The sequence below is a fragment of the Lytechinus variegatus genome, chromosome 16 (genome assembly GCF_018143015.1).
Source record: "Lytechinus variegatus isolate NC3 chromosome 16, Lvar_3.0, whole genome shotgun sequence".
NCBI lineage: Eukaryota > Metazoa > Echinodermata > Echinoidea > Temnopleuroida > Toxopneustidae > Lytechinus > Lytechinus variegatus.
Window position 1 is genome coordinate 25,378,677 of NC_054755.1, and position 23,477 is coordinate 25,402,153.

The 23,477-nt window shown below is 36.6% G+C and overlaps 2 protein-coding genes across 2 annotated transcripts; both read right to left on the reverse strand.

Annotated features, from left to right (window-relative positions):
- Positions 1-971: 971 nt before the first annotated feature.
- On the reverse strand, positions 972-5,368 carry LOC121430119 (arylacetamide deacetylase-like). The gene is made up of 4 exons (XM_041627396.1): positions 5,045-5,368; positions 3,465-3,705; positions 2,990-3,053; positions 972-2,085 (listed from the first exon to the last, which is right to left on the reverse strand). Exons 1-4 carry the CDS (start codon positions 5,321-5,323, stop codon positions 1,287-1,289), a joined length of 1,383 nt encoding a protein of 460 aa, XP_041483330.1. The 5' UTR covers positions 5,324-5,368; the 3' UTR covers positions 972-1,286.
- A 1,269-nt stretch (positions 5,369-6,637) lies between these two features.
- On the reverse strand, positions 6,638-14,667 carry LOC121429947 (arylacetamide deacetylase-like). The gene is made up of 4 exons (XM_041627208.1): positions 14,279-14,667; positions 9,672-9,912; positions 8,802-8,865; positions 6,638-8,273 (listed from the first exon to the last, which is right to left on the reverse strand). The coding sequence occupies exons 1-4, from the start codon at positions 14,414-14,416 to the stop codon at positions 7,475-7,477; spliced, it is 1,242 nt and encodes a 413-aa protein (XP_041483142.1). The 5' UTR covers positions 14,417-14,667; the 3' UTR covers positions 6,638-7,474.
- Positions 14,668-23,477: the final 8,810 nt, after the last annotated feature.

A 23,477-nucleotide genomic window follows, 5' to 3' on the forward strand; every position in this document is an offset into this window, starting at 1 on the left:
TAGGTAGGGTCCAGGGCCGAGACTGATGTTGTTATAGGATATGAAATATTTGAGAAATGAGGCCAAGGTGTGGGGGTAGGTTATGGAAAATCCTTGTTAATGACTTAAAATTCGACTAGGTTGTATTAATTTTGTGTATTTGGAAAATCTCTTATGTTGTGAATATTTGACACTAGAAAAAAAATGAGTACGTTGAGTTTATTAGGTTTTATAACACTAAAGGAAAAAAGGAGAAAATGTAGAATGTTAATTATATTAGTTTTCAATGTATTCATATATTAATCTGTAAAGATATGATATCGTATTTGATGTATGTATTTTATTTTGTATATGAATTGAATTATTAAGTATGCACTAAAGGAAAAAAAAAGACAAAATGTAAAGTGTTAATCATATGAGTTTTTCAATGTATATTAATTTGTAAACATATGATATCGTATTTGATGTATGTATTTTATTTTGTATATGAATTGAATTATCAAGTATGCACTAAAGGAAAAAAAAGACAAAATGTAAAGTGTTAATTATATGAGTTTTTCAATGTATATTAATTTGTAAACATATGATATCGTATTTGATGTATGTATTTTATTTTGTATATGGATTGAATTATCATGTTATATTGTAACACTAAAGGGAAATAAAAGAGAAAATGTAAAGTGTTAATTATATAAGTTTTCAATGTATTCATATAGTAATTTGTAAAGATAAGATATCGTATTTGATATGTATTTTATTTTGTATATGAATTGAAATTTTTGACAAATGAACAACTTCTTAATACAAAAAACGTGAATTTTCGTAAATGTATATTTAACCGAAATAAATCAAGTAAATCATGTATATTAAAAGAGAAGTTAAATCTGCTGGGAAAAAAAATTCGAGAAATAATTGCAAATAATAAATTCTACTTATATACATTCAACGTAAACTACTATTTCAGATGATTTTTTTACAGTCTATAAATTCAAACATTGCCATTGAACCATTGATGATCGATATTATATCAAACGCACAAAAACATATATAGTCTGAGAAGTATTTAAAAATTGTGACCAGATTTTTGTTTTGAATTCACCAGAAAATATCAAATGGCTCCAACAAAGGGGATAGCCAAACATCGCTTTGGCTTAAGCAAATGATTAAAGAATTATCGGGGAAGACGTCAAAGACCCCCTTTAGAAATGAGAAATGATTCCCCCTCTCATCCCCCCCCCCCCCTCCCCCGAGACGTTGTCCCATGCTCATTGTCATGAACAGTCTTCTCAATAGGTCTAGAGAACTTCCTAGACATTCTTTTGGACAAATTCTACAATATCCTTCCTCATTTCTTCCCCAACTTGAAACCAAATGAAATTGTTTATGAACATCACACCATGAAAAGCAGAAGGGTAATGTTTCCAATGAGTTTTCACACCCGCCTCCTCCAGTCGCTTCGCGTAGAAGATTCCATCGTCTCGGACGCCATCAAAACCACACGTTGCTACAAATGCTTGTGGAAGTCCCGATAGGTCTTCACGAATCAGAGGTTTAAAGCGTGCATCCAGATATTTGCCTTTGACCTGACGCCATAGAGACTCGTTCCCGGGGCCTTGCTTTGGAGGGATGTAGATTCGGGTCTTCTCACGTAGCTCGGACGGAATGACACTGTGATCCACATAGCCCATAAATGGAGAGTTCAACCTGAATTCCTTGGTGATGTGCTCGTTGGACAGTACCTGCTGCATGTAGAGTTGGTCCAATCGCCCCAGATCGTACATGCTTAGGAATGCCGCAACGCGTTTCCTAGGGAGAACACCTCCATCACCAAAGTCCTGATCATACTTTTGGTAGGATGGGGTTAAAAAGTCCAAGATCTGGGTGGCAGGGTAAACCAAGATCTGAAGCTTTAAGTTTGGAAGAGTTGGGTCATCATGAATAACCTGTGACACGGTGGCACTGAAGATTCCACCAGCGCTGTCTCCAGAGATGGCTACTCTGTTGGCATCTACGCCGAAGTCTTGAGCGTTTCGCAGGAACCAAGAGGTGGCATGAAGACAATCCAGGTGCCCAGCAGGGAAAGGATGCTCAGGAGCCAGACGATAGCTGCAGTGTACAGATAGATCCATTTTATATTGGATGCATTACTTATTCCTCGAATATCTCACTTACATTTAGGTTTTTGCTCATGACACCATTTACACGTAATACTTCAATTTTGAAGCACTAGGTCACTTATTCCTGGCTGCATGCAGCACATAGATCAGCCAAATACTATAGAACAAACTATAATCTTCTGCGCTTGCGAGAACATACCCCATTCCGCCTTAATGTTTTTCATGATACAATTCAGATAAAACACACCGTAAAACGCTGTTTACGTTATAAACCTTTTAGAGTAGTTGTTTCAACAGTCTAAACAACTGTCTAAAGGTCTGATTTTAATATCTAATTCTCAATAATAGCATGGTTGTTTAAACTTTTAAACTAGGTTCATAATTAGAGTAATTAAACAGCGTTTTTGTTTTGCTTTGTTTTTTGCGTGTTTGCTGTATAGTGCTGGTCTTGCCATGGATTCTGTTCATTCTATCGTTGGGAACATTAATGACTGTTAAAAAGTGAATAATAATAATAATAATAGTAGATGCTTATATAGCGCATAATATTCTACAGAATCTCTATGCGCTTTACAAAGGAGGTAATGAAGTCTAATACAAGTATACTTAGAATAAAATACATAAATACTAAATGAAAGATTAACAAAACATTGCAACATACCTATCCTAAACCAAATGATCTAACATGAGAACAAGTATGTTTTTAAAGATTTAAGAAAGGTGGAATAAATAAGATAGATGACTGGCATGGTTTCAGATATGCATTTATAATCTCTTTTATACAATTTTGCCTGAAGACTTTGGAGGTAAAATATTTTAAAGATTGAATGTTTCCCTGTTTGTTTTGTACAGTCAAATTTCCTCTTAAGTGTGCCAATACACTAAATACTTACTCGATTGAAACTACGACCATGTTGAGACGCTCTGATAAATCCCTCGTAAGCCTGTCATAGGTATCTGTTATTAAACAAAAATTGAAATGAATTTTCTTTTAAGTTTTTTTTTTCAACTAGATGTGGCAAGAAATAAGTGAAGGAGTAAGTAGGATTTGGGACAATAGCAACACGTCCGACGCGAATATTGGCATTATTGGCACCTTATCGGCAAACTACATTTCTTAATGTTTCATGCGGATCTTATGGGACACCCCCGCCACAAAAAGGCACACAATTAAGGAAATGAGAACTTTCTTTCTCGCCATACTTTTTTTACTCAACTGAAACTCAAAAGCAGTCACTACGTCCAACTTAATCAATGATGTCCTTAATCATTTCCATTATTATATATTCAAGAAACTGATTTTTTTTCTGTGACCTCTTATATCTTAAATCTTGGATCGGTCAGTTAACTTCTGATGATTATGCCTACCCGGTGAATTGAAAACATATCCTCCCCCGTGAATGTATATCAAAGCTGGCTGAAGAAATTCTTTCTTCTTGATCAGTTCGTAGAGGCGTACCCTTACTCCATCGAATGTCGTGACCTTTGACCTGATGTTTGACCCCTTGACCTCTGAAGGTGAAGGTACGTTGGTCAGGGCAAGGATGTACCTGGATGCTTGGATGTAAGCGCGTGGACTGTCTGATTGAAAATAGGCAATTGTCTTGGCCTGGACAGAGAAAGAGAGAGACGTAGGATTATGTATGCTAGAATATCCTACAAAATGATTCTTAAAATGTATGTATGAAAATAATGTTTCTATGAGGCCTTGCTCCATAAAAGATGCATGAATAAATACATAGCAATAAACATATATGAATAAACAATAAATTAAAAAAAAAATAATGATAATTATCCATACAATCAATAATAATAATAATAATAATAATATAGGTATATTTACCCAGGGAAGCCGCTTCAGTTCCGAAAACTGTTCTCTCAGCGGGCCCTGCTATTATTATTACCCCGGCTTTAGCTGGGCTGCCTAGGCGCTCAAAGCATTCAAGGAATTTCTTCCTACCGGGTACCCATTCATCTCACCTGGGTTGAGTGCAGCACAGTGTGGATAAATTTCTTGCTGAAGGAAATTACGCCATGGCTGGGATTCGAACCCACGACCCTCTGTTTCAAAGTCCGAAGACTAATCCACTGGGCCACAACGCTTCATTGAATCAATGAAGTATTTTGAGGGCGATTCTGTATCCATGATCACGATTTTTTTTTCTTGTATCTATCTTCATAAAGATGGGGGCGAGGGTAGCTTTATTGAATGGGTATCACTAAATGTTTCATTGATAAAGTTCAGTATCTGTAATGTTATGATCATGAAATTGCTTGACAGATTGTTTTTTATATAAGAAATCTTTTATGATAATGCAAATATGTCACCGGGGGTGGGGACACTCACATAATAATGGCGGTGTGTGTATGTGCAGTCATTAAGATCATTAATTAATTTCCACCCATTTCATTGACCAACCCGTTCTCCCCGATTCTGAGCCCTTCATTCCTGGTATTAGTTTCCAATTTAGACCCCCATTTTCATGTTAAATTCCAGTTCCCAACCACCACTGGTACTTCATAAGCAACTTTCGTTGTTAAAGGACGAGTCCACCCCAACAGAAATTTGATTTGAATAAAAAATAGAAACATCCATCAAGCATAACACTGAATATTTCATCAAAATCGAATGTAAAATAAGAAAGTTATGACATTTTAAAGTTTCGCTTAGCGAAAGTCTAAAATGTCATAACTTTTTTATTTTACCACCCATTTTGATTAAATTTTCAGCATTATGCTGGTTTGAATTTTCTCTATTAATTCAATTCAACATTGTCCTGGGATGGACTTGACCTTTAAAGGCATTGTGTCAAATTTTGGGGCCACAGAACACCCATACCCTTTCCAAATCCGACCCACCCCCCCCCCCGAGGATGTCTTTTTTAACACCCCCCCCCCCCCCCCCGAGTCGCCTAACTTGGATTAAGAAACACCGATTGACTCCTTACCAATAGAGCCTGTACTGTCATGGTAGCTATCAGCAGACGATATTTCCAAGGTTCCGTCAGCCCGTCGGGGACAGGCGTGTGAAGCAGGAAGGCCAAAAAGGCGCCAAAAAGAATGCACGCGAACAGGAGCTTCTTCATGGTGAAAATTTCGAAATCGAGACAGGGCGTTGAATACGACTTTTTTGGTCTTGACGATGCAATAAATATATTGATCCAATTTAACTCCTCGATCAATATATGAGCCGGTTTTGGGGTGATTCGCACTGGCTTTGTCAGCATGAGAATACGACATTCAAACACAGTGGCCACAATATAGAAATATCTCAATCCATATAAACTCGATTTTATATATATATATATATATATATATATATATATATATAAGCCAAGGCCATAATAGGTCGCGGTTGATAAAACGTGTTATCAAAACAAATATGAGATGACGATTTGAAGCTATACTGAAATCATGCAATTGTATTGGCTGATAGTGAACTTGATATGTATATCAATTTTAGTGTGCCTTTTATTACTGCATAACAGGTCAGATCACAACAGACATCCCCAGCTCAAAGGTCTTTGTCCAAAATTGGTGGACCGGAATAGCAGCTTTGCCCTATAGCCCAGGAAAACAAAGATTGACCAAAAACAAATTAATATACAAGTTTCGGAGCTGACGTGAAATTGAAATATCATTTGTTCCGAGTCCGGGGCGAAGTTGCCATGTTGACTCACAAAGTTTGGACAAAGACTGATTGGTTGTGCCTCGTCACGAAGGGTATTCGACAATACATTTTGTTTGTACTTGAATCCGTTGGTCGGTGTGGAAGCGATAACTCCCTATTATGTCTTTATCCATGGACCTGCAATGCGTTATCCGAATATGAGGGGAGGGGGGAATAAAACCTCTTTCCGAGTTTGGATCATAATCATAGATCCTTATGTTTTTTTTTAACAAGTGCACTCTTAGTTATCTAGAATGCGTATAGCATTCTCATATTTGAATGTAGGATAAAAGAAAAGAGCATTGCCGATTAAATGCCTTGCTCACAGGAATAGGTGCCGTGGCCGGGAATCGAACCCCGGACTTCCCATGTACAGTCAGGCGGTAAATTGCCAATTCGTCTACTGCCAACTCGTCCACTCGCAATATGGTCTACTTTCATTTAGTCTAATGCCATATTTAAGGGTGCACGATTTCACCATTTTTGGGGGGTGGGGGTGCCCATGACATTCCTAACTCCTAGGACAAATTTATCTTTCCGCTCCAACAACGCCCGGGCGGTGTGACCATGCCTTTAGGGCCTGGTCACACCGCCCGAGCGTTGTTGGAGCGGTCGTGGAGCGGAGAGAAAAATCATCACCGCTCGCTACCGTTCACCATTTTCGATTTTTGTTTTCGAATTTTTTCCCAAATTTTGTGAGCAAAATTCGATCCTCTCTCCCTACCGCTCCACGACCGCTCCAACAACGCTCGGGCGGTGTGACCAGGCCTTTAACCTCTGTATCTGCCATCGTCATTGGCAGTGCTTTCCATGTGCATTTACCATAACTGACGAACCGCCTTATAGAGAATCACTGAATCTTTTAAAGATGTGCAAAACATGCAGACATTTATTTTGGATGTATCGAATTTCCTCCATTTCTAAATCTTACTTTTGAAAATATACAAGACATGCACACTCGGATTCATCGAATGTGGCAAATACTCCTATGATAAAGTTAATAGACTGTAATTATCCGGGGATAACATCCCATCACGAATCATTTCATTTAATGGTTTATTTATTGCCAGTAAAACAATCATACACATACTGCAGCTAAAGAGCTGAATAGCATGTATCTACAAAAAATGTATAACAACTGCAAATGTAACATAAAACAATAATGTAATAATGGTGAAACTAATGGTACATTAAGAAAAATCCAGCATATAACATGCAATTACAATGAAAATCTGCACTTCAAGAGAGATCCTGCATTTTTATAGCAAATACTTTTGTTTACTGCGTAAAGTCATACCAACAACGTTCTTTTCAGGTAACCAGTTTTGACAAAGTAGATTTTTGCTCATAGGTAAAAACTTAACATAATTGTTCGCGTCTATCTTTGTATGTTTCCAGTTTGCATCGTTTTAAAGCATCTTCATAATTTAAATAACTTTTGCCTGAGATAATTTTTACAAACTCTTTTCTGGATTCTTTCTAGTTTTTGTACATGGTCTAAAGTTAAGCTTCCACAGGCACACAATATTATTTTTAGAAGGCGGATGTAGCCGATGTATTAAGTCAGAAATTGGTAATTTATATTTTTCACTAATCTTAAAGTATAGAGCTTTTATTGCACTTTTAACAGGATTCAAGCGATGCCCCTGCTCATACATGTCATAGCCATTTACTTTATGCACAATTTTCTCAAAGGAAAAATAATTTCCTAGATATTCTTTTGAACAAACTCTACAATATCATTCGTCATTTCTTCCCCAACCTGAAACCAAAAGAAATTGTTTATGAACATCACACCATGAAAAGCTGAAGGATAATGTTTCCATTGAGTTTTCACACCCGCCTCCTCCAGTCGCTTCGCGTAGAAGATTCCATCATCTCGAATGCTATCAAAACCACACGTTGTAACAAATGCCTGCGGAAGTCCGGATAGGTCTTGACGAAGCAAGGGTGCCCAGCGTGAATCAAGATATTTGCTTTCGACCTGACGCCATAAAGACTCGTTTCCTGGTCCTTGTTTTGGAGGTCGATAAAGTCGCGTCTCCTTGCGCAGGTTAGACGGGATGACACTGTGATCCACGTAGTTCATATAAGGAGAGTTCAACCTGAATTCCCTGATGATATGCTCGTTGGACAGGATCTGCTGCATGTAGAGTGGGTCCGACCTTCCCAGGTCGTACATGCTGATGAATGCTGCTACGCGCTTCCTAGGTAGAATACCCTCATCACCGAAGTCCTGGTCGTACTTCTGGTAAGATGGGGTTAGCAGATCCAAGGTCTGAGTAGCAGGGTAAATCAAGATCTGAAGTTTCAAGTTGGGAAGAGTTGGGTCATCGTTGATAACCTGAGACACAGTAGCGCTCATGTGGCCCCCACCGCTGTCTCCAGAGATGGCTATTCTGTTGGCATCTACGCCAAAGTCTTGAGCGTTTCGCAGGAACCAAGAGGTGGCATGAAGACAATCTAGGTGCCCAGCAGGGAAAGGATGCTCAGGGGCCAGACGATAGCTGCAGTAGAGATAAAAAATAATCACGAAAATAAGATTAATTATTAAGTGCTAGAATTATTTCAGTTAGGTTTTGAGGGTGCCAATGGCACAATTCCACTAGGAAACATTGATTCATTGTAGTTTATACATTATTAGGCTTCTATAGAACACACCTTCTTGGCTGAATCTCATATAATACCAACAAATGATAATTGTTTCATGTTTTCTGCGTAAGAACGCTACTGCACTACATCTTATCCGTCAAGTTTTTATTATTATTATTCAATCAAATTAGCGTTATTTCCGTCAGTGGTCTCTGAATTTGATTATAGTCTGCCACCCGAAGCATTGATGGATGAAATAAAAAAAAATACATCATGATCTCATAAATACATATCTAATATTGGTTTTTGAAATTTTTGGAAGATCAATGACTTTTGCAATATACATATGATTTTTCTCGTAATCTGGCCGGGTATTACATTCATTTTTCCAAGCTTGTTTCCTAAACAAGATAATAAATTGGGCAACTGCACTACCTACTTACTCTATCGAGACTACGACCATGTTGAGACGCTCTGCCAAGTCTCTTGTCAGTCTGTCGTATCCATCTGCCATTTAAACATAAAAAGAAATCTCTTCAAGTAGATGATTCTGATATCTGGAGGAATTGTATGTGCATGGGTGAAAGTTTTGGATCAATACCAACAAGAAGATCTAGCAGAGGATATTCTGCACTGTAAAAACTGCGGTGTTAAAACTGACACCAATTGGGGTTAATAGAAGACCACACCCTGAGGTGTTAAAATTACACCCTAGAGATTAAACATAACACCAAAGAGTGTAAATGTAACAACAAAAGGAAAGTTTGAGAAAATTCGGACAAATAATGAGAAAGTTATGAGCATTTAGATATTGCGATCACTAATGCTATGGAGATCTTCATATTGGCAATGCGACAAAGATGTGTGATGTCACTTGTGAATAATTCTCCCCATTACTTTAGTATATATTTCACTTAAACTGCCTCTTTTATCACACCTATCAGAAGATCATGTGTTCTTTTATAGGAGGGCATGTAAAACAGATTTTTGCAGAATACGTCATGGATAAAGAGTTTGTATCACCATAAGAATAAGTAAAAAGAGACATTTTTGGGGTATTTTATAGTCCATCAAAGGCAAAGTTGTTCACATGTGACATCACACATCATTGTCGCATTGCCAAAGGGCGGATAGTGATTGCAATATTGAAATGCTCATAACTTTCTAATTATTCGTCCGATTTTTTTCAAACTTTCGTTGTTCTTATTCTTTGATTTTTTTTGTTTCCACGCAAGCCTACTTTTTCCAAAGGTTTCATTCCCCTTTAACTTGTCCCATTCGTTGCTGTTGTTGTTGTTTTTTAATTAACTTACCAGGTGATCCCAAAGCATATCCTCCCCCGTGAATGTATATCAAAGCCGGCTGAAGAAATTCTTTCTTCTTGATCAGTTCGTAGAGGCGTACCCTGACTCCATCGAATGTCGTGACCTTTGACCTGATGTTTGACCCCTTGACCTCTGAAGGTGAAGGTACGTTGGTAAGGTCCCGGATTGACCTGAATGCTTGGATGTACGCGTGTGGATTATCCGGTTGGAAGTAGGCACTAATCCTAGCCTGGACAGAGAGAAGAGAATGAAAAAAAAATGTATGAATAAAATAGGTCCTGACCCCAAAATGTAGGTTGATATAAATGTTGGGAAAATATGTATGCAAATTTGTACTCAGTTTATCTAGTAATAAGTGAGATTAATTGTGTAAGTAAGGATACATTTAGGTCATGCAAAAAAATGATTATCATTTAAAAAATGAATAACAAAATAACAGATGCCTTGAATCTAATAAATTCAAAAACAAATAACTATCTTTAGATAATATAGACATTATTTTTTGAAATGCAAATACATTAAAGGTATATAAAAAAAATATGATTATCATTTAAAAATGAATAACAAAATAACAGATGCATTGAATCTAATAAATTCAAAAACAAATAACTATCTTTAGATAATATAGACATTATTTTTTTAAATACAAATACATTAAAGGTATATAAAGATCAAATTGCAGAGGAGTGGATTTCGATGGGGTATATCTATGGACATGGGATCTTTATTTGTGATCTCAGTGAGAGCGGTGTTGGCTCAGTCAGTAACGCGTCTGCCCGTCGAACCAAAGATCGTGGGTTCGAGTCCACCCCGGGCGGATGACTGAAGCCAGTGCGTTGTGTGTAAACGTCTCTCCCATGTTTCATACACTCTTAAAACAAATCAGTCAAATTGACTAGACCAGTAGTCAGCTGGGAGCAACTGATATGGTAATCACTGATATTCACATTTCTGACATATATTCTAGTCAGAAATAACTCTGTTCTAGTAAAATATGACTAGAAAATAGTTAAATATGACTAGAATAACAGTTGCTCCCAGCTGACCCTTTTAACCAGTCATTTTTGACTGATTTGTTTTTAGAGTGTAGATGCAGGCTATGTTACAATAGAAAACACTCCGTCCCTCGGATAGGACGTTAAATTGAGGCCCCGTGTAGAGGAGAGTCGCCACCTTTGCACGTTAAGAACCCATTGCACTATTCGTATAAGAGTAGGGGGAAACACCGGTGTAGCTGTGGTCCACCTGCATTCCCCCCAATCAGTTATATCGGGAGGAGAGACCTGCGGGTCACAGTGATCCAGTTCGCTTTTCGCCTCCCAGGCCCAGGTGACGCCAAACAAATAATAATAAAAATATAATATTTTATACTATTTCCACTCATCCTCCCCCCCCCCCCCCAGTCCGCCCACGTTCGTCACCCCCTCCCCTCTTGCATTGCTGCTCTGTCATGAAGCATGTATCTCAGTAGGTAAATGGATTAACATAACATGACGCCATCTGTTGGTGTATGATTTCAGATTCTTCTTTCTGATCACGATCATCAGCAATAGCTTATCATGCATGATGGGGTTTTCAAAATTGAAGTCATGCGTTTATGATTCAAGTTGCGAATCCAGCACTATAGAAGGGCTGGGCCTATAAAAAAAAAGAAATTTGATTTTGCCTTTTTTTCTGGTAACACACCCAGAATAGATTCCCACTGGCAAGATTTTAGCCATGATAGCTCATTGTCGCAAAAATGGGGAGATCCTCTTGGCTACCTCGTATCAGGGGCAATTGCAATGCCAGGATGTCTTTTTTTATGGGGACGGGCAACGCGATCGAAAGGAGACGTCACATTTAAAAAAAAAATGTCTCGGTATAATCTCGGTAGAATACGTGTTATATACGCTTTTAGGGAATCGTGCACTGTAAAAACTGCGGTGTTAAAACTGACACTAATTGGTGTTAATACAGGACCACACCCTGATGTGTTAAAATTACACCCTAGAGAAAAACATAACACCAAAGAGTGTAAATGTAACAACAAAATGTGTTGTAATAACACCTATAGGTGTAAAACTAACACCACAAATTTAACACCGGTGTAAAATAACTGGTGTGGTCCTCTATGTACACCGGTTAACACCACAGTTTTTGCTGTGTGCCTTCTTCTGTTAACAAATCTTTTATATCTTTAAAGTCTTTTATGATAAATTATATGTTATAAGTTGTTATATTGTGACAAATGGAAGAAAATAAATGATTATGACAATTGAATTGAATACCTCACATTTTTATGATATTCTTCCGATTTTCCTTTGTCCCTCTTTTGTGTCTTTTCCCGTTTTTTCACCATTTAAAAGAAAAAAATCATATAGGAGCGCTCGCCCCTACCCTGTGTGGCACCACCACCTCTATCTACTCTACACTATACAACTAAATCAGTTAAATTGACTAGTTCAGTAGTCAGCGTGGTGCAATTGATATGTCTAGTTACATTTTTGAAGCGATAGTAAAATAACTCTGTTCTGCTCAAATACGCCTAGAAAAGGGTCAAATATCACTAGAATAGCAGTTGCACCCAGCTGACCCAATTAACTAGTCATTTTGACTGATTTGTTTTGAGGTTGCACCCCCCCCCCCCCCCTCATCATCATCCTTGTCCGCGTTTTTTTATCAAACTACCTTTTTTTTCTTGATGCAATCTTTATCTTCACATCATCACAATCAACTTCCAATCGAGATGTTTGCACATAAACTGATGCGGTATTATAGAGATAACATCTCCATAGGTTACGAGTAGCTATAAGCTTATCTGATATATTTGCTCTTCTCTTCCTGAACTTAAGTGGTTGTATAAGATTTGCATCTATATTACAGATAATTCTGTGATCGTATTTTATACATAAACAAACTAATTTACTCTCTGGATCTGTTTGTAAAGCCCAGTAAACTTGCATCACGTGGTATTACTCAATCAAAGCATCCACCAGGTTCAAAATAATGAACAGATTTAGTTCCAATTCCAAAGTCCTATGGAAAGCTGTGTCATATCGCACGTGCTTTGGCAAGTATTGCCAATTGATGCCACGAGTCGTATAACGTTATAGGCGTATACCTATTGAGTGATTTCAAGTCCGGTTTTGGCCCTGGTGTCGGTGTTGGTGTTGAAATTTGGATTCCTTCCCCTTTAGCTCCAAAACTTATTCAGAGTTTGCAAAACTGATCCAGGGGCCTGTTGCAGAAAGAGTTGCATTTAAACACAAGTCAAACCAGCAATCGTAAGTCCCAAATACATGTTGGTTGAAAATCAAGTTGCGCAAGATTTTTGTAGTTGCGTTTGATCGCAACTCTTTCTGCAACGGGCCCCAGATCACATTATTGACATCTCAACAAGTAGTGAGTGACGTTTTGGGACCATCTTCATTTTATGTTTGGTGTGATAATCGTGTAAAAATTGACCTTACACCAACACAAAAAGGTCAACACCGAACTTGAAATCACCCATTGTTCCCACTGTCATTATATTTTGCGCCACGATTGAAACAGTGGTCTTAATCGTGCATGGAGTAATCGTAGTGATCATAGCGGATCGTATCAGATCGTATCATATCAGATGGGTCGTGGCAATCGTCTTGATCGTAACATTCTCTGAATGCTTCAAAGATGTTTTCGACCAGTAACGAACGGGTTACCTTGTTGAAGGATCGCATGCACAGTGAGAACGAGGTCGTAGCCCATATTGTACTTCAGACGCCATTTTATAATTATGAGATGTACTGTTGGAACATGACTTCTACTCGGAGGATTCATAATTGGAATAAGCTTCATTTATTAGAATTATTTATGTATCAGTATAGTATTTACGCTAGTTTATCTATATTTTCATTTTATACGTTATATCTATACATATTTTGTACAGCACGTTGTATATATCATAATGCCAATTGATTCCTTATGATTTGTTTTTATCAAATCGTTTGAGAGTATCGTGTTCTCGCATTTTTTACTAACCTCTCTATAAGTTCGTCCTTAAAATCTACTGTTCTTTTCAGTATACATTATACAGGAAATCATAGAGCTATTATGAGGACATGATGTGCTCGCGTTAGGTTGTTTAGTGATACACCTATCTTGTTCTTGAATTCAAATGATGATGATTAGGGGTCCCGTTTTCAGGTCGATATAATCATATTGAAGAAAAATATCAGCTCGCGATTCGCGCTTGCTCATATTACATGAAATACCTAATCTTGTTTGTATTCATACAGGCATAATACAGATAAAAGTACTTAAATTTAGTCTTCATATAGGACTACACAGTCTACACTCTCAAAAATAAAAGGGTGTGAAGCCGGGGTAAATCACCCCTTAAAATGGCCGAGTAGAGACACCGATTTGTATTTTTTCTTTAGTTTAAACAATTAAAAGTTTAACTTGTTGTTAGAGTGACCGGCCTAAACGATGTGTTGTTTTTTTTTTCTATGTAAGATTTTCTAAAACAATGGACATACTCCTGACTACTATTATAGCCCTATTCCTTTCCTTTCTTTCTTTTTTCATATCATTATAACTGGAAAATAAGAAACATTCCCCTATCTATTCCTTACCAATAGAGCCTGTACTGACGTGGTAGCTATCAGCAGACGATATTTCCAAGGTTCCGTCAGCCCATCGGGGACAGGTGTACGGAAAATGAAGGCTAAAATGGCGCCAAAAACAGTGCACGCAAACAGGAGGTACTTCATGGTGACTTTTCGCTCTGATCCCGCAGACGATTTTGTTGATGGTATCGATACCGGTCCTGACGACCCAGGAGTAAAGATTCTTCTCCAATATTTCACTTGTATCAGCTGATTTTGGAGTGTATGGATCCAGAAATACTCTGTCTCTGCCGTTATGAGAATACAACATTGAACACAGTTGCCCTTTGTCTATAAACTTTATTTTTTTATAATATCCAAGGCCTGAAACGGAAAATAGGACTTTGTCCCAAATCAAAATCTAAGATGGTGACGGTGTAGATAGGCATGTTAGAGTGATAAATGGGGCCAAGCTAGCTGGTGTGTAGCGGTCGGGGGCTCACCCTTAATTTAGCTATAGCCTACACCCCCATGTTGCGACAGCTCAAAACAATGCAGAGTTTTTGAGACTGATGTAAGTCTGGATGTAAATTTTGCAGACATAATTCACGTACAAGAGACACGTAGCCCTGTAAACGATACATTACTTTATCCAAATATTGGGGCAGTAGTAATAAACCCTTCGTAATCATATCGCTTTCCGATACGAAAGGTCGTGTAACGGGGTCACAGCCCTACCCCCCCCCCCCCTCATCCCCACCTATAGCTATACATGTATACTTGCCCATTCTTGGATCTAAAACTTAATGCTTAACGCCCCCGAAAGAAAATTTGTATTGATATATTGTTTTAATTCATTTCAAAGCTTGCTCTATTCTTTGAATGTCAATTAACTTGCCTGCTACACAGTAAAAACGCTGTTTAAGATTTTACACAACGCTGTTTACTATATGAACCTCATATGTTTAACCGTTTAAACAATCATGTTAAATTCATTGAAGATTAGATGTTGAAAATTAAACATTGTTGCTTAATATTTAAACACCTGTTTAAACTGTTTAAACAATTACTGTAAGGTTCATATAGTAAACAGCGTTGTATAATTCTTTTTTTACTGTACTGTGTAGGTAGCTTATTATGTTCTTCGAAATCTTCTATTCTCGTCCCTTGGGATAACATTTTGCACCATAATGTTCTTAAGTGATAATGGCTAATTGAAAAAAAATGAAATAACAAAACACATCCTACCACAAACTACATGGAAGAAAAAGATGTAAGTTTGAGTCATTCAAAATCGTGCACCACCGGGAGCTCCTCCCGTGGTTCAACTTTGCTTCCGAAGAAGGTGGGATGCTACTTTAAGGGCACAGATAGATCCATTATTCACTTCTTCTTTATTTAGAGTTTGGGCCTATCCTTTCGTTTTAGGGAAGGTGCAAATCTGCACATTTTGAACACTGAAATGTATGCAACGTAAAATGTTCAATAGTATATATTTGAGGATGCAAATTGGCAACTTCTCATGCTTCTGGGTGCAAGGAGGGGGGTATATATTTATTTTCATTTTTTTTTCACCTTAATTGTGAATCAGATTCATCCAAACAGATGCTGCGAATGTTACATCTAGTGCGCAAAATTGAACCCTATTCTTGATGTGCATAATGTTGTTGATTCCTAATATTTAGTAGGCGATTTAAAGGCACGTTTAACTACCCCCCCCCCCCCCCCCCTCCTTCCAAGGGAAAGTTTCGAACCCAGCCCACGAAATAATAACGAAGCTAATAAATGTGATATATCCGAAACATGAGCGTGGAGACATACTAGAATTACCTGTTTACAAGGCACATGATCAAAGTGATGATCGATTAGTGCGCCGGTATGTTTGTGTAGTGTGCTGTTATTAGCTCATGACACACATGGGTCAACATTCAACATCATAACCCTCAATCATGCATTTCCAGGGGTGGATCTAAAGGATTTCATAGTCGAGGAGGGGGAGCAGAAAAATTGACCCCATTTTGTTAGGTATTCCTGGTTAACGCATGTTTAATGAGGGAAAGAGGTTATGCTGTTGCCAAACAACGTGATCGTCCCGTTAGGTAAAGAAACAGCTGATATGGTCACTGGATTCGAGGGGGGGGGGGGGCTAAAGATAATAGCTACCTCCCCCCCCCCCCCCCGCCCACTCAGCTGGTTGAAGCGATCACACTTATTTTTTGTTCCAGATTTAAGAGATACCCCCCTCCAGTAAGGATGGAAATTGTGTTTGGGGGTATATCCTCTATCGTGATCACTGGCTTTAAGAAGGGGGGGTCAAGCAAAATTACAGGTTTTGGAAAGTGACAAGTTATCCCCTACTGCATGTACTGAAACAAAGGAACCGGCGTGAAATTCAAACCCTATTTGGAACCAATTTCTGGAATACTTGGGGGAGAGTTTGTAAACAACCCGGAAATGATTGTATTTCTGAGGAAAACGCAAAATATAAGACCCCCGATTTCAACGATTTGGGGGATATTTTTCCCCCGAACTGAGCCCCTGAACTATAATCTGTTTCCAACAAACACAAAATCTCGAACGTGCATGCGGTACAGATCACTGCCAAAGTATTGTGGGCTGCTTAAACTTTCCCCAAAAGTCTCGCAAGCAAAAAATAAAAAAAGGTTTTCACAGCAACAAGAAACATTTGTATTTCCGTCCTCATTGCCAGGGGGGGCACAAGAGGGTATTTTACGTAGGGTACTTATTGCGCACGACTTTTGAGTCACACAGGGGCAGTGTCCCCCTGAATCTCTCCCATGTCCTACCCCCCTCCATTTCTTTCCCCCATTGCAGACAGGGTATCCCGAAATAGTCCATGATATTACACTCTTGTTGGGCAACATACTGTCTACACAACAATAATATTGGTTAAAAAAACTTTATCCAACTATGGGTAGTTTTCAAACAATACTGTGTAGTTTTCACCCAAAACACTCATTATTGGTTTAAAACTACTCAGAATTGCATAAAGTTTGAACCAATTGTTGTGAGGACAGTATATTTCCCAACATTTTGAGTGTACAAAAATCAATATTAGCAATTCTCTTGTAATTTCCTTCTCTTCTTTGATACTTTTTTTTCAATATTCTGCACTAAACTACACAGTCATATTTTCGTATTTGTCTGTCGTTAATCTGTTTTAAACCCAAAATCAGTGCACTCTAAAAAAAAGTTTACTCAATATTGGGTAAAATGGGAACATGCATGCTGGTTGGGTAAAAAGATAAAAAGGTAAGCCAATATTTTTTTTATTTTACGCAAAGTTGCATTGAAATAGCCCAATATGTGGTAAAAAAAAATACCCTGCAAACATGCATGTTCCCTTTCTACCCAATATTTGGTAAAATTTTACTCAGTGTGTTTAGAGTGTAATCTGTTTCTAAACCATTAAACAGTGAAACAGCAAAAGCAACATACACGTAACATTGCATTGATACCAGTGAAGTTTATTTGAGCACATCAAGTAAATTCACAATCTGACACGATTCAAATTTCAGAAATATAAAATACGTGAATTTAGCCCTCAGTAACGGAATAGTTTGGCTATATACTTACAGCAAAGTATAGTGGAAGCAATTTGTTGTTTCAAACAAGATCGGGTGAGACAAGAAAACACACGTGGTAAAATAATATTCATTGCAGGACAAGTATCATTGACAGAAAGAACACTAAATGTTGATATGACTAAATGATTTCTATTACCTGTTCAGATTATGATTATGTTCGTAAACGAAATGAAAATGCTTTAACGCCTACTGATCTAAAACTATTTTAATGATATACATCACTGGTGAACGTTTCATAATGTTCTCCCATCTTTATTGTACTAATACATCCAATGTATTTTAATGGGAAAGAAAGTCAACATAATGATATTGCTGTGATAGCTGGATAGCATACATGTACATGTAAGAGGTACTGCTCTTTACTGAACTCATTTCAATCACAAAAGTAATTTTTCAAACAAATGATCAAATAGTATACATGCATAATAAAAAATATATTTGAAATCAATTTTGAAACAATGTTATAACTATCATGACTATCTTGATTCAAATAAAACAACAGTAATATTGTGAAATCACCCTGCATGAAATGTGCAAGGAAAAGTTGTTTACATCATTCTCGGAGACATACATGTACCACTGTTACACAATAAATACAATAAATATACTATATAAAGGTTAAAAATTATCAAATAATGATTTTGAAATTTGGAATAAAAGCTGTTCCTGGTGGCGAGGTGAAATAAAATCAGCTGCTATGATTAAGAGTACCATGAAAAGGTGTTTTGTGGTCCGAAAATTATCAAGAAGGGTGAATCGAAAAAATGGAGATCCACTGAGAGGGAACTATTCAACTTTAAATGGAACCTGGGGCCGATTGGACGAAAGGGTCTTTCCAAGGACCGTCTTTAGTGTCGCCCATCTTTTATGATACGCAATAAGAGGGGGTGTTTCTGAAATTTATGATAAAGAATAAGATTCGTTAGCTTGCTTTTAAATCAAATTTTATACAATTTCACGATATATCACATCATTTTATAAACAAATATTTTGTTTATTTAACGGACGAATGAAATATGTTTGCAGATGATTTATTTAAAATGCATTTCACATGGCGCATCATAAAAGATGGGCGACACGAAAGACGGTCCTTGCAAAGACCCTTTCGTGCAATCGGCCCCTGAAAACTATTCTAGCAGTGCATGGACATACATTTACAGATATTTCTTGAGTTTGTGATAATTGCATTGAAGTTGTAATTGTGATACACTGTCTGTATTTCTGAAATAACTTTGTACACACCCTTCTTTAAGATTTAAAAGGGATGTGACAATCAACGAAAATGGTGTTAACCAGTGTACTTTAGTCCAGAGTTAGATTTACAGTGGTGCATGTACATGTAGTTCAACACCCATGGTGTAATTACAACACTTTTGGTGTTACTTTTAAAACTTTTTGAGGCTATGTTCAATCTCTAGGGTGTAATTTTAACACCTGAGTGGCGGCCATCGACAGACCACAACGGGTGTCAGTTTTTAGCGTTGAACTTGAACCATATTGTGAACGACCACTACAACACAATTGATGCAACTTACATGTACTTACTGTACATTCAGACAAGTACATGTACTTGAAAATAATGCAAGCAGGCAACAAAATAATTGTTGATTTTCAGGGGCTAAATTTCCCAACCTACTTTCTAAAACTGCAACATTACAGTGAGGATTTCCTTAGGCTCTTTTTTATTTTTTGTATTATTAAATTGGGGGAATAATTGCCCTTGGCCCCTATGTATTTTTTTCCCTGAATGAGAACCATATAACATAACATAAACCTTGGACATTGCCCTCAATTTTCCTCCAGTATCAACCACACAGTGTTTAATAATCAGGATGTAGTGCAAGACCATAGCGTGAAGTGGACAGAATAAATTCAACATGAAGTGGTTGGCCATTCAATTTCAGTATCGATTTCTACATACAGATACTGCTATGCTGTCAGAGCTATTTATAACTGAGCTTTTTCCTTTTAATTTTGAGCTGGGGACATTTTTTTGCAAACATTCATCTTTCAGACTCATCTAAGAGCATCATTTCTATTTATAGCTTCGATTTCATAGATGAAAAGATCGAATCCCTACAATTCTAGTCTGCATTCAGACAAACCTCTTCATAAAAGTGCCTGTATAATTACATGTACATAAGTAAAAGGCATTGTATTTAGGTCTTTTCAAAATCCGAAAAGCACACCAAAAACAAAATTATCTGGACAAATCTTCCCATACATATATTATACAAAAATTAGTTAAATTCACTACATATAAAGAATAATGGATGCAACTGAGGCATTGAAACATACACCTTACCGTATTCACTCAAAAAATGGCTATGTTCTAGTCGAATGTAACTAAAAAATATTTCGAAGTTAATAGAATAATATAATTGAACCAACGAGTTAGAGTTTAAATGTTTAAAGTGCAAAATTATGCCCTAGATTTCTGCCCGATGTGTTCCATTAATTCATCACACAGTTCTGTTCTCATTAAGACAGACTTTACAAACATTATGTCATTTCATGTCATATCTACTACGAATTCAATGAAGTATAAAATGCGACGTGATAGAAACAAGGAATACCTTATCAAATAAACTTCCTTCAAATTCAATCAATTTCCTTTAAAATCAAAGTAAAATAAGATATATGAAACCACTTGGTTATTGATTTCCTTATTTCCAGTCTCATTTTCATTCATAAATGGAAGGAGATTTCCATTTCATGAAATTAAGCTGAAAAGGACTTTTATAATCTCAATTCAAATCGGGACTTTTTGTCACTTATCCAAATATTGTACAGGAATGACATGCAAGCTGACTTGCTTTCTGAAGTCACCAGGGGATTTTCCCCACCCTTCAAAAATATCTCTGTATTCTACGCAAGAAAATAAAATTAGATAGCTTCTAATAAAAAAATATATTATTGTTTACCAATGAAATAAAAATAGCAATGCATTTCCTTGTACAACAATGGGTCTGATTAGATGGATACTGCCACCTCTTCTCCCCCCCCCCCAAAAAAAGGATAAAAAATCCTAAGTTTACTTGATTTACTCAAAATCAATCACTTTAACCCTGGGAATTGAAAGCATCCATACTTGGATTGTAGGTCAAAACCAAGCATGACAATCATTCTGACTTATGACATTTGTAATACACTTGTAATACATTTACAAATGTACATGTAATTTAGAGGAAATTCTGTCAACCAAAACGGGCATACCAGCATAATCCGCTACAGGTAATTGCCACCACATTGCTCATAAGGCCAAATTCAACAAGCTTTATAGTAAAGGAAATGAGTCAGATTACACTCTTTTTAAGGACAAATAAAGACGAGAGAAATCATACGCGTGGATTAAACATGTTGACTTTGTGCACCTACCTTTGCAAAACCTTTTCCTATACATGTTCCTTACATTTACTTTATCAATAATCAATCATATAGTCACTCAAATATATTGCAAATCCCGCCACCATTAATAAAACATTGAAAATAAAATTCAACAAAATAAATCAAATGGATTGCAGTTACATCCTATATCAGTTGATGTAATGGAAAGACAAATTGGCCGACTACAAGTTTAAATTATTCCGCATTCTCACCCCAAAACATTGGCATGTACGTAATAATGTCTGACAATATAATTTTGAAAGATATACACAAAAGTAAAAAATATTTGCAATCGATTACATATTCCAACAATTCCTATTGATTGATAGTATATTGACTGATCATACACTATAAGCGCATGGAATAAGGATTTCGATTGACTTTTACCAATTATTAATCAACTGTACACAGTAAAAACATTGTTTAAAATTTTACACAATTATGTTTAGTACATTAAATTTTCAGTAGTTTTAAAACAGTTTATTTTAAGTGCTTAATTTATTGAGAAATATCAAAACTTAAATTTTGCTGCTTAAGGATTTTAAACACTTCTTTTCACTGTTTAAACAACTACATGTACTAATGTTCATATAGTATGCAGTGTGGTATAAAAATAATCAACATCATTCTTATTGTGCAAGTGCAAGGAGTTGCAAGTTTTTGTACATGGGGCTCTTATGCTCAATTTCCCTCTATTTCGCCTTAGGACCATATTTCATAAAACTTTTAATCAATACAATTCAGCAATTTAGTTACATGTTATCATCTGAGATGTTGAAATTATGCAAGTTGATTGGCTGATTGTGGGATTGTTTAGGGTTTGATGTATCCGGTTTAGTCATGAAACAAGACCCACGTGTTTCATATTTAATACCAACAGACAATGCCACTTCGAAAGAGTCTTGTCAATCCTCTTAAAAAAATTAAAACTTTTTTCGGTTAAACCAAGGGATCCATAATGTGTGGAAAAAGCAAGTTTGGGTTTTTTTCTCCCATATGATAACTTATATATCCACTGGTGTACACAAAAAATAAATTAATCTTAACAAACCACAAACATTGAAGAGAACACACAAAGTATGGGTTTTTGACAAATTCATAATGTGCCATTGCAAGATCGACATGTTGGTGAATAACACTAAAATTGATAAAATGTCAAAGTACTTGAACTCGTGAAAATTTTATCAATAATAAATCAAGTACATCTGGAATGCTATGTACCAGAAAAAAGAATGTACATTCATCTATAGAATACAACTTTATAATGCACATACGTGTATGCAATGTATGTCTCAAATGTACCGTGGTGACACCAGCATCTCCCAAACATTATATTATAAATAAAGAGGAACAAAGAACTACAGAATATGATAAAGAAATGATACTCTGCAGAGAGGTAGTGAAAGAATGTATGAAATTATAATTCCAAACAGGAAATTATTCTAGTCTAGATGATCCCTCAGAAGCAAGATGATTGGACACAGTAAACTGATGGAGCTATGCCATGGAAGTTGGCCCCATTCTATTAGATAATAAAACTGATATAAATCAGGGTGAAAATACGAGTAGGTGCTAAAGCTTTAAACATACAAAGTAGAATAGACATGTATTTTATGACTGAATAATTTAAATAATAACCTTAAGTCATACCTGAGGTCCCCCAAAATAATGATCACAATCATTTTGTATATCCAAAGTAATTATTTCATCAGTTTTTATAAAACTGTGCTATCAGCATTTCATACAGACAGTATTATGTGGCACCAAAAATCTGTTCTTTGGAAAATTACAGAACAAGATCCTCCAAACTAGGTTGGCATTGGAATACTGGGACCGAAAATACAAGACCTTCAGAGAAGAGATTCTAATCTGTCAATTTCAGGAAGAGAGCTTTTTGTGTATCATGATACCAACATATCCATCAAGCAATTAGTAAAGTTCACATAAAGATTTAAACCTACATGTATCTGCAAAGGTCATGCAAATCAAATCAGGATAATTCTTAAAATGCAAAATTTGCCAACTGATACCACACATCTCATGAAGAAGTTCATACATGTTAAAGGTAAATGCCAGTTGTGGTAACAATATCGAAATGAGTTCGTACAGAATCCAATGAAATTGCCACCAAAGTGTCTGTTTGTACATGAATTTTGTATGAATAAACAATATGTGCAAAAATGATTCTGGAAGAAATTGTGTAATTGCTTAGAAATTAGCAAATAAGCACA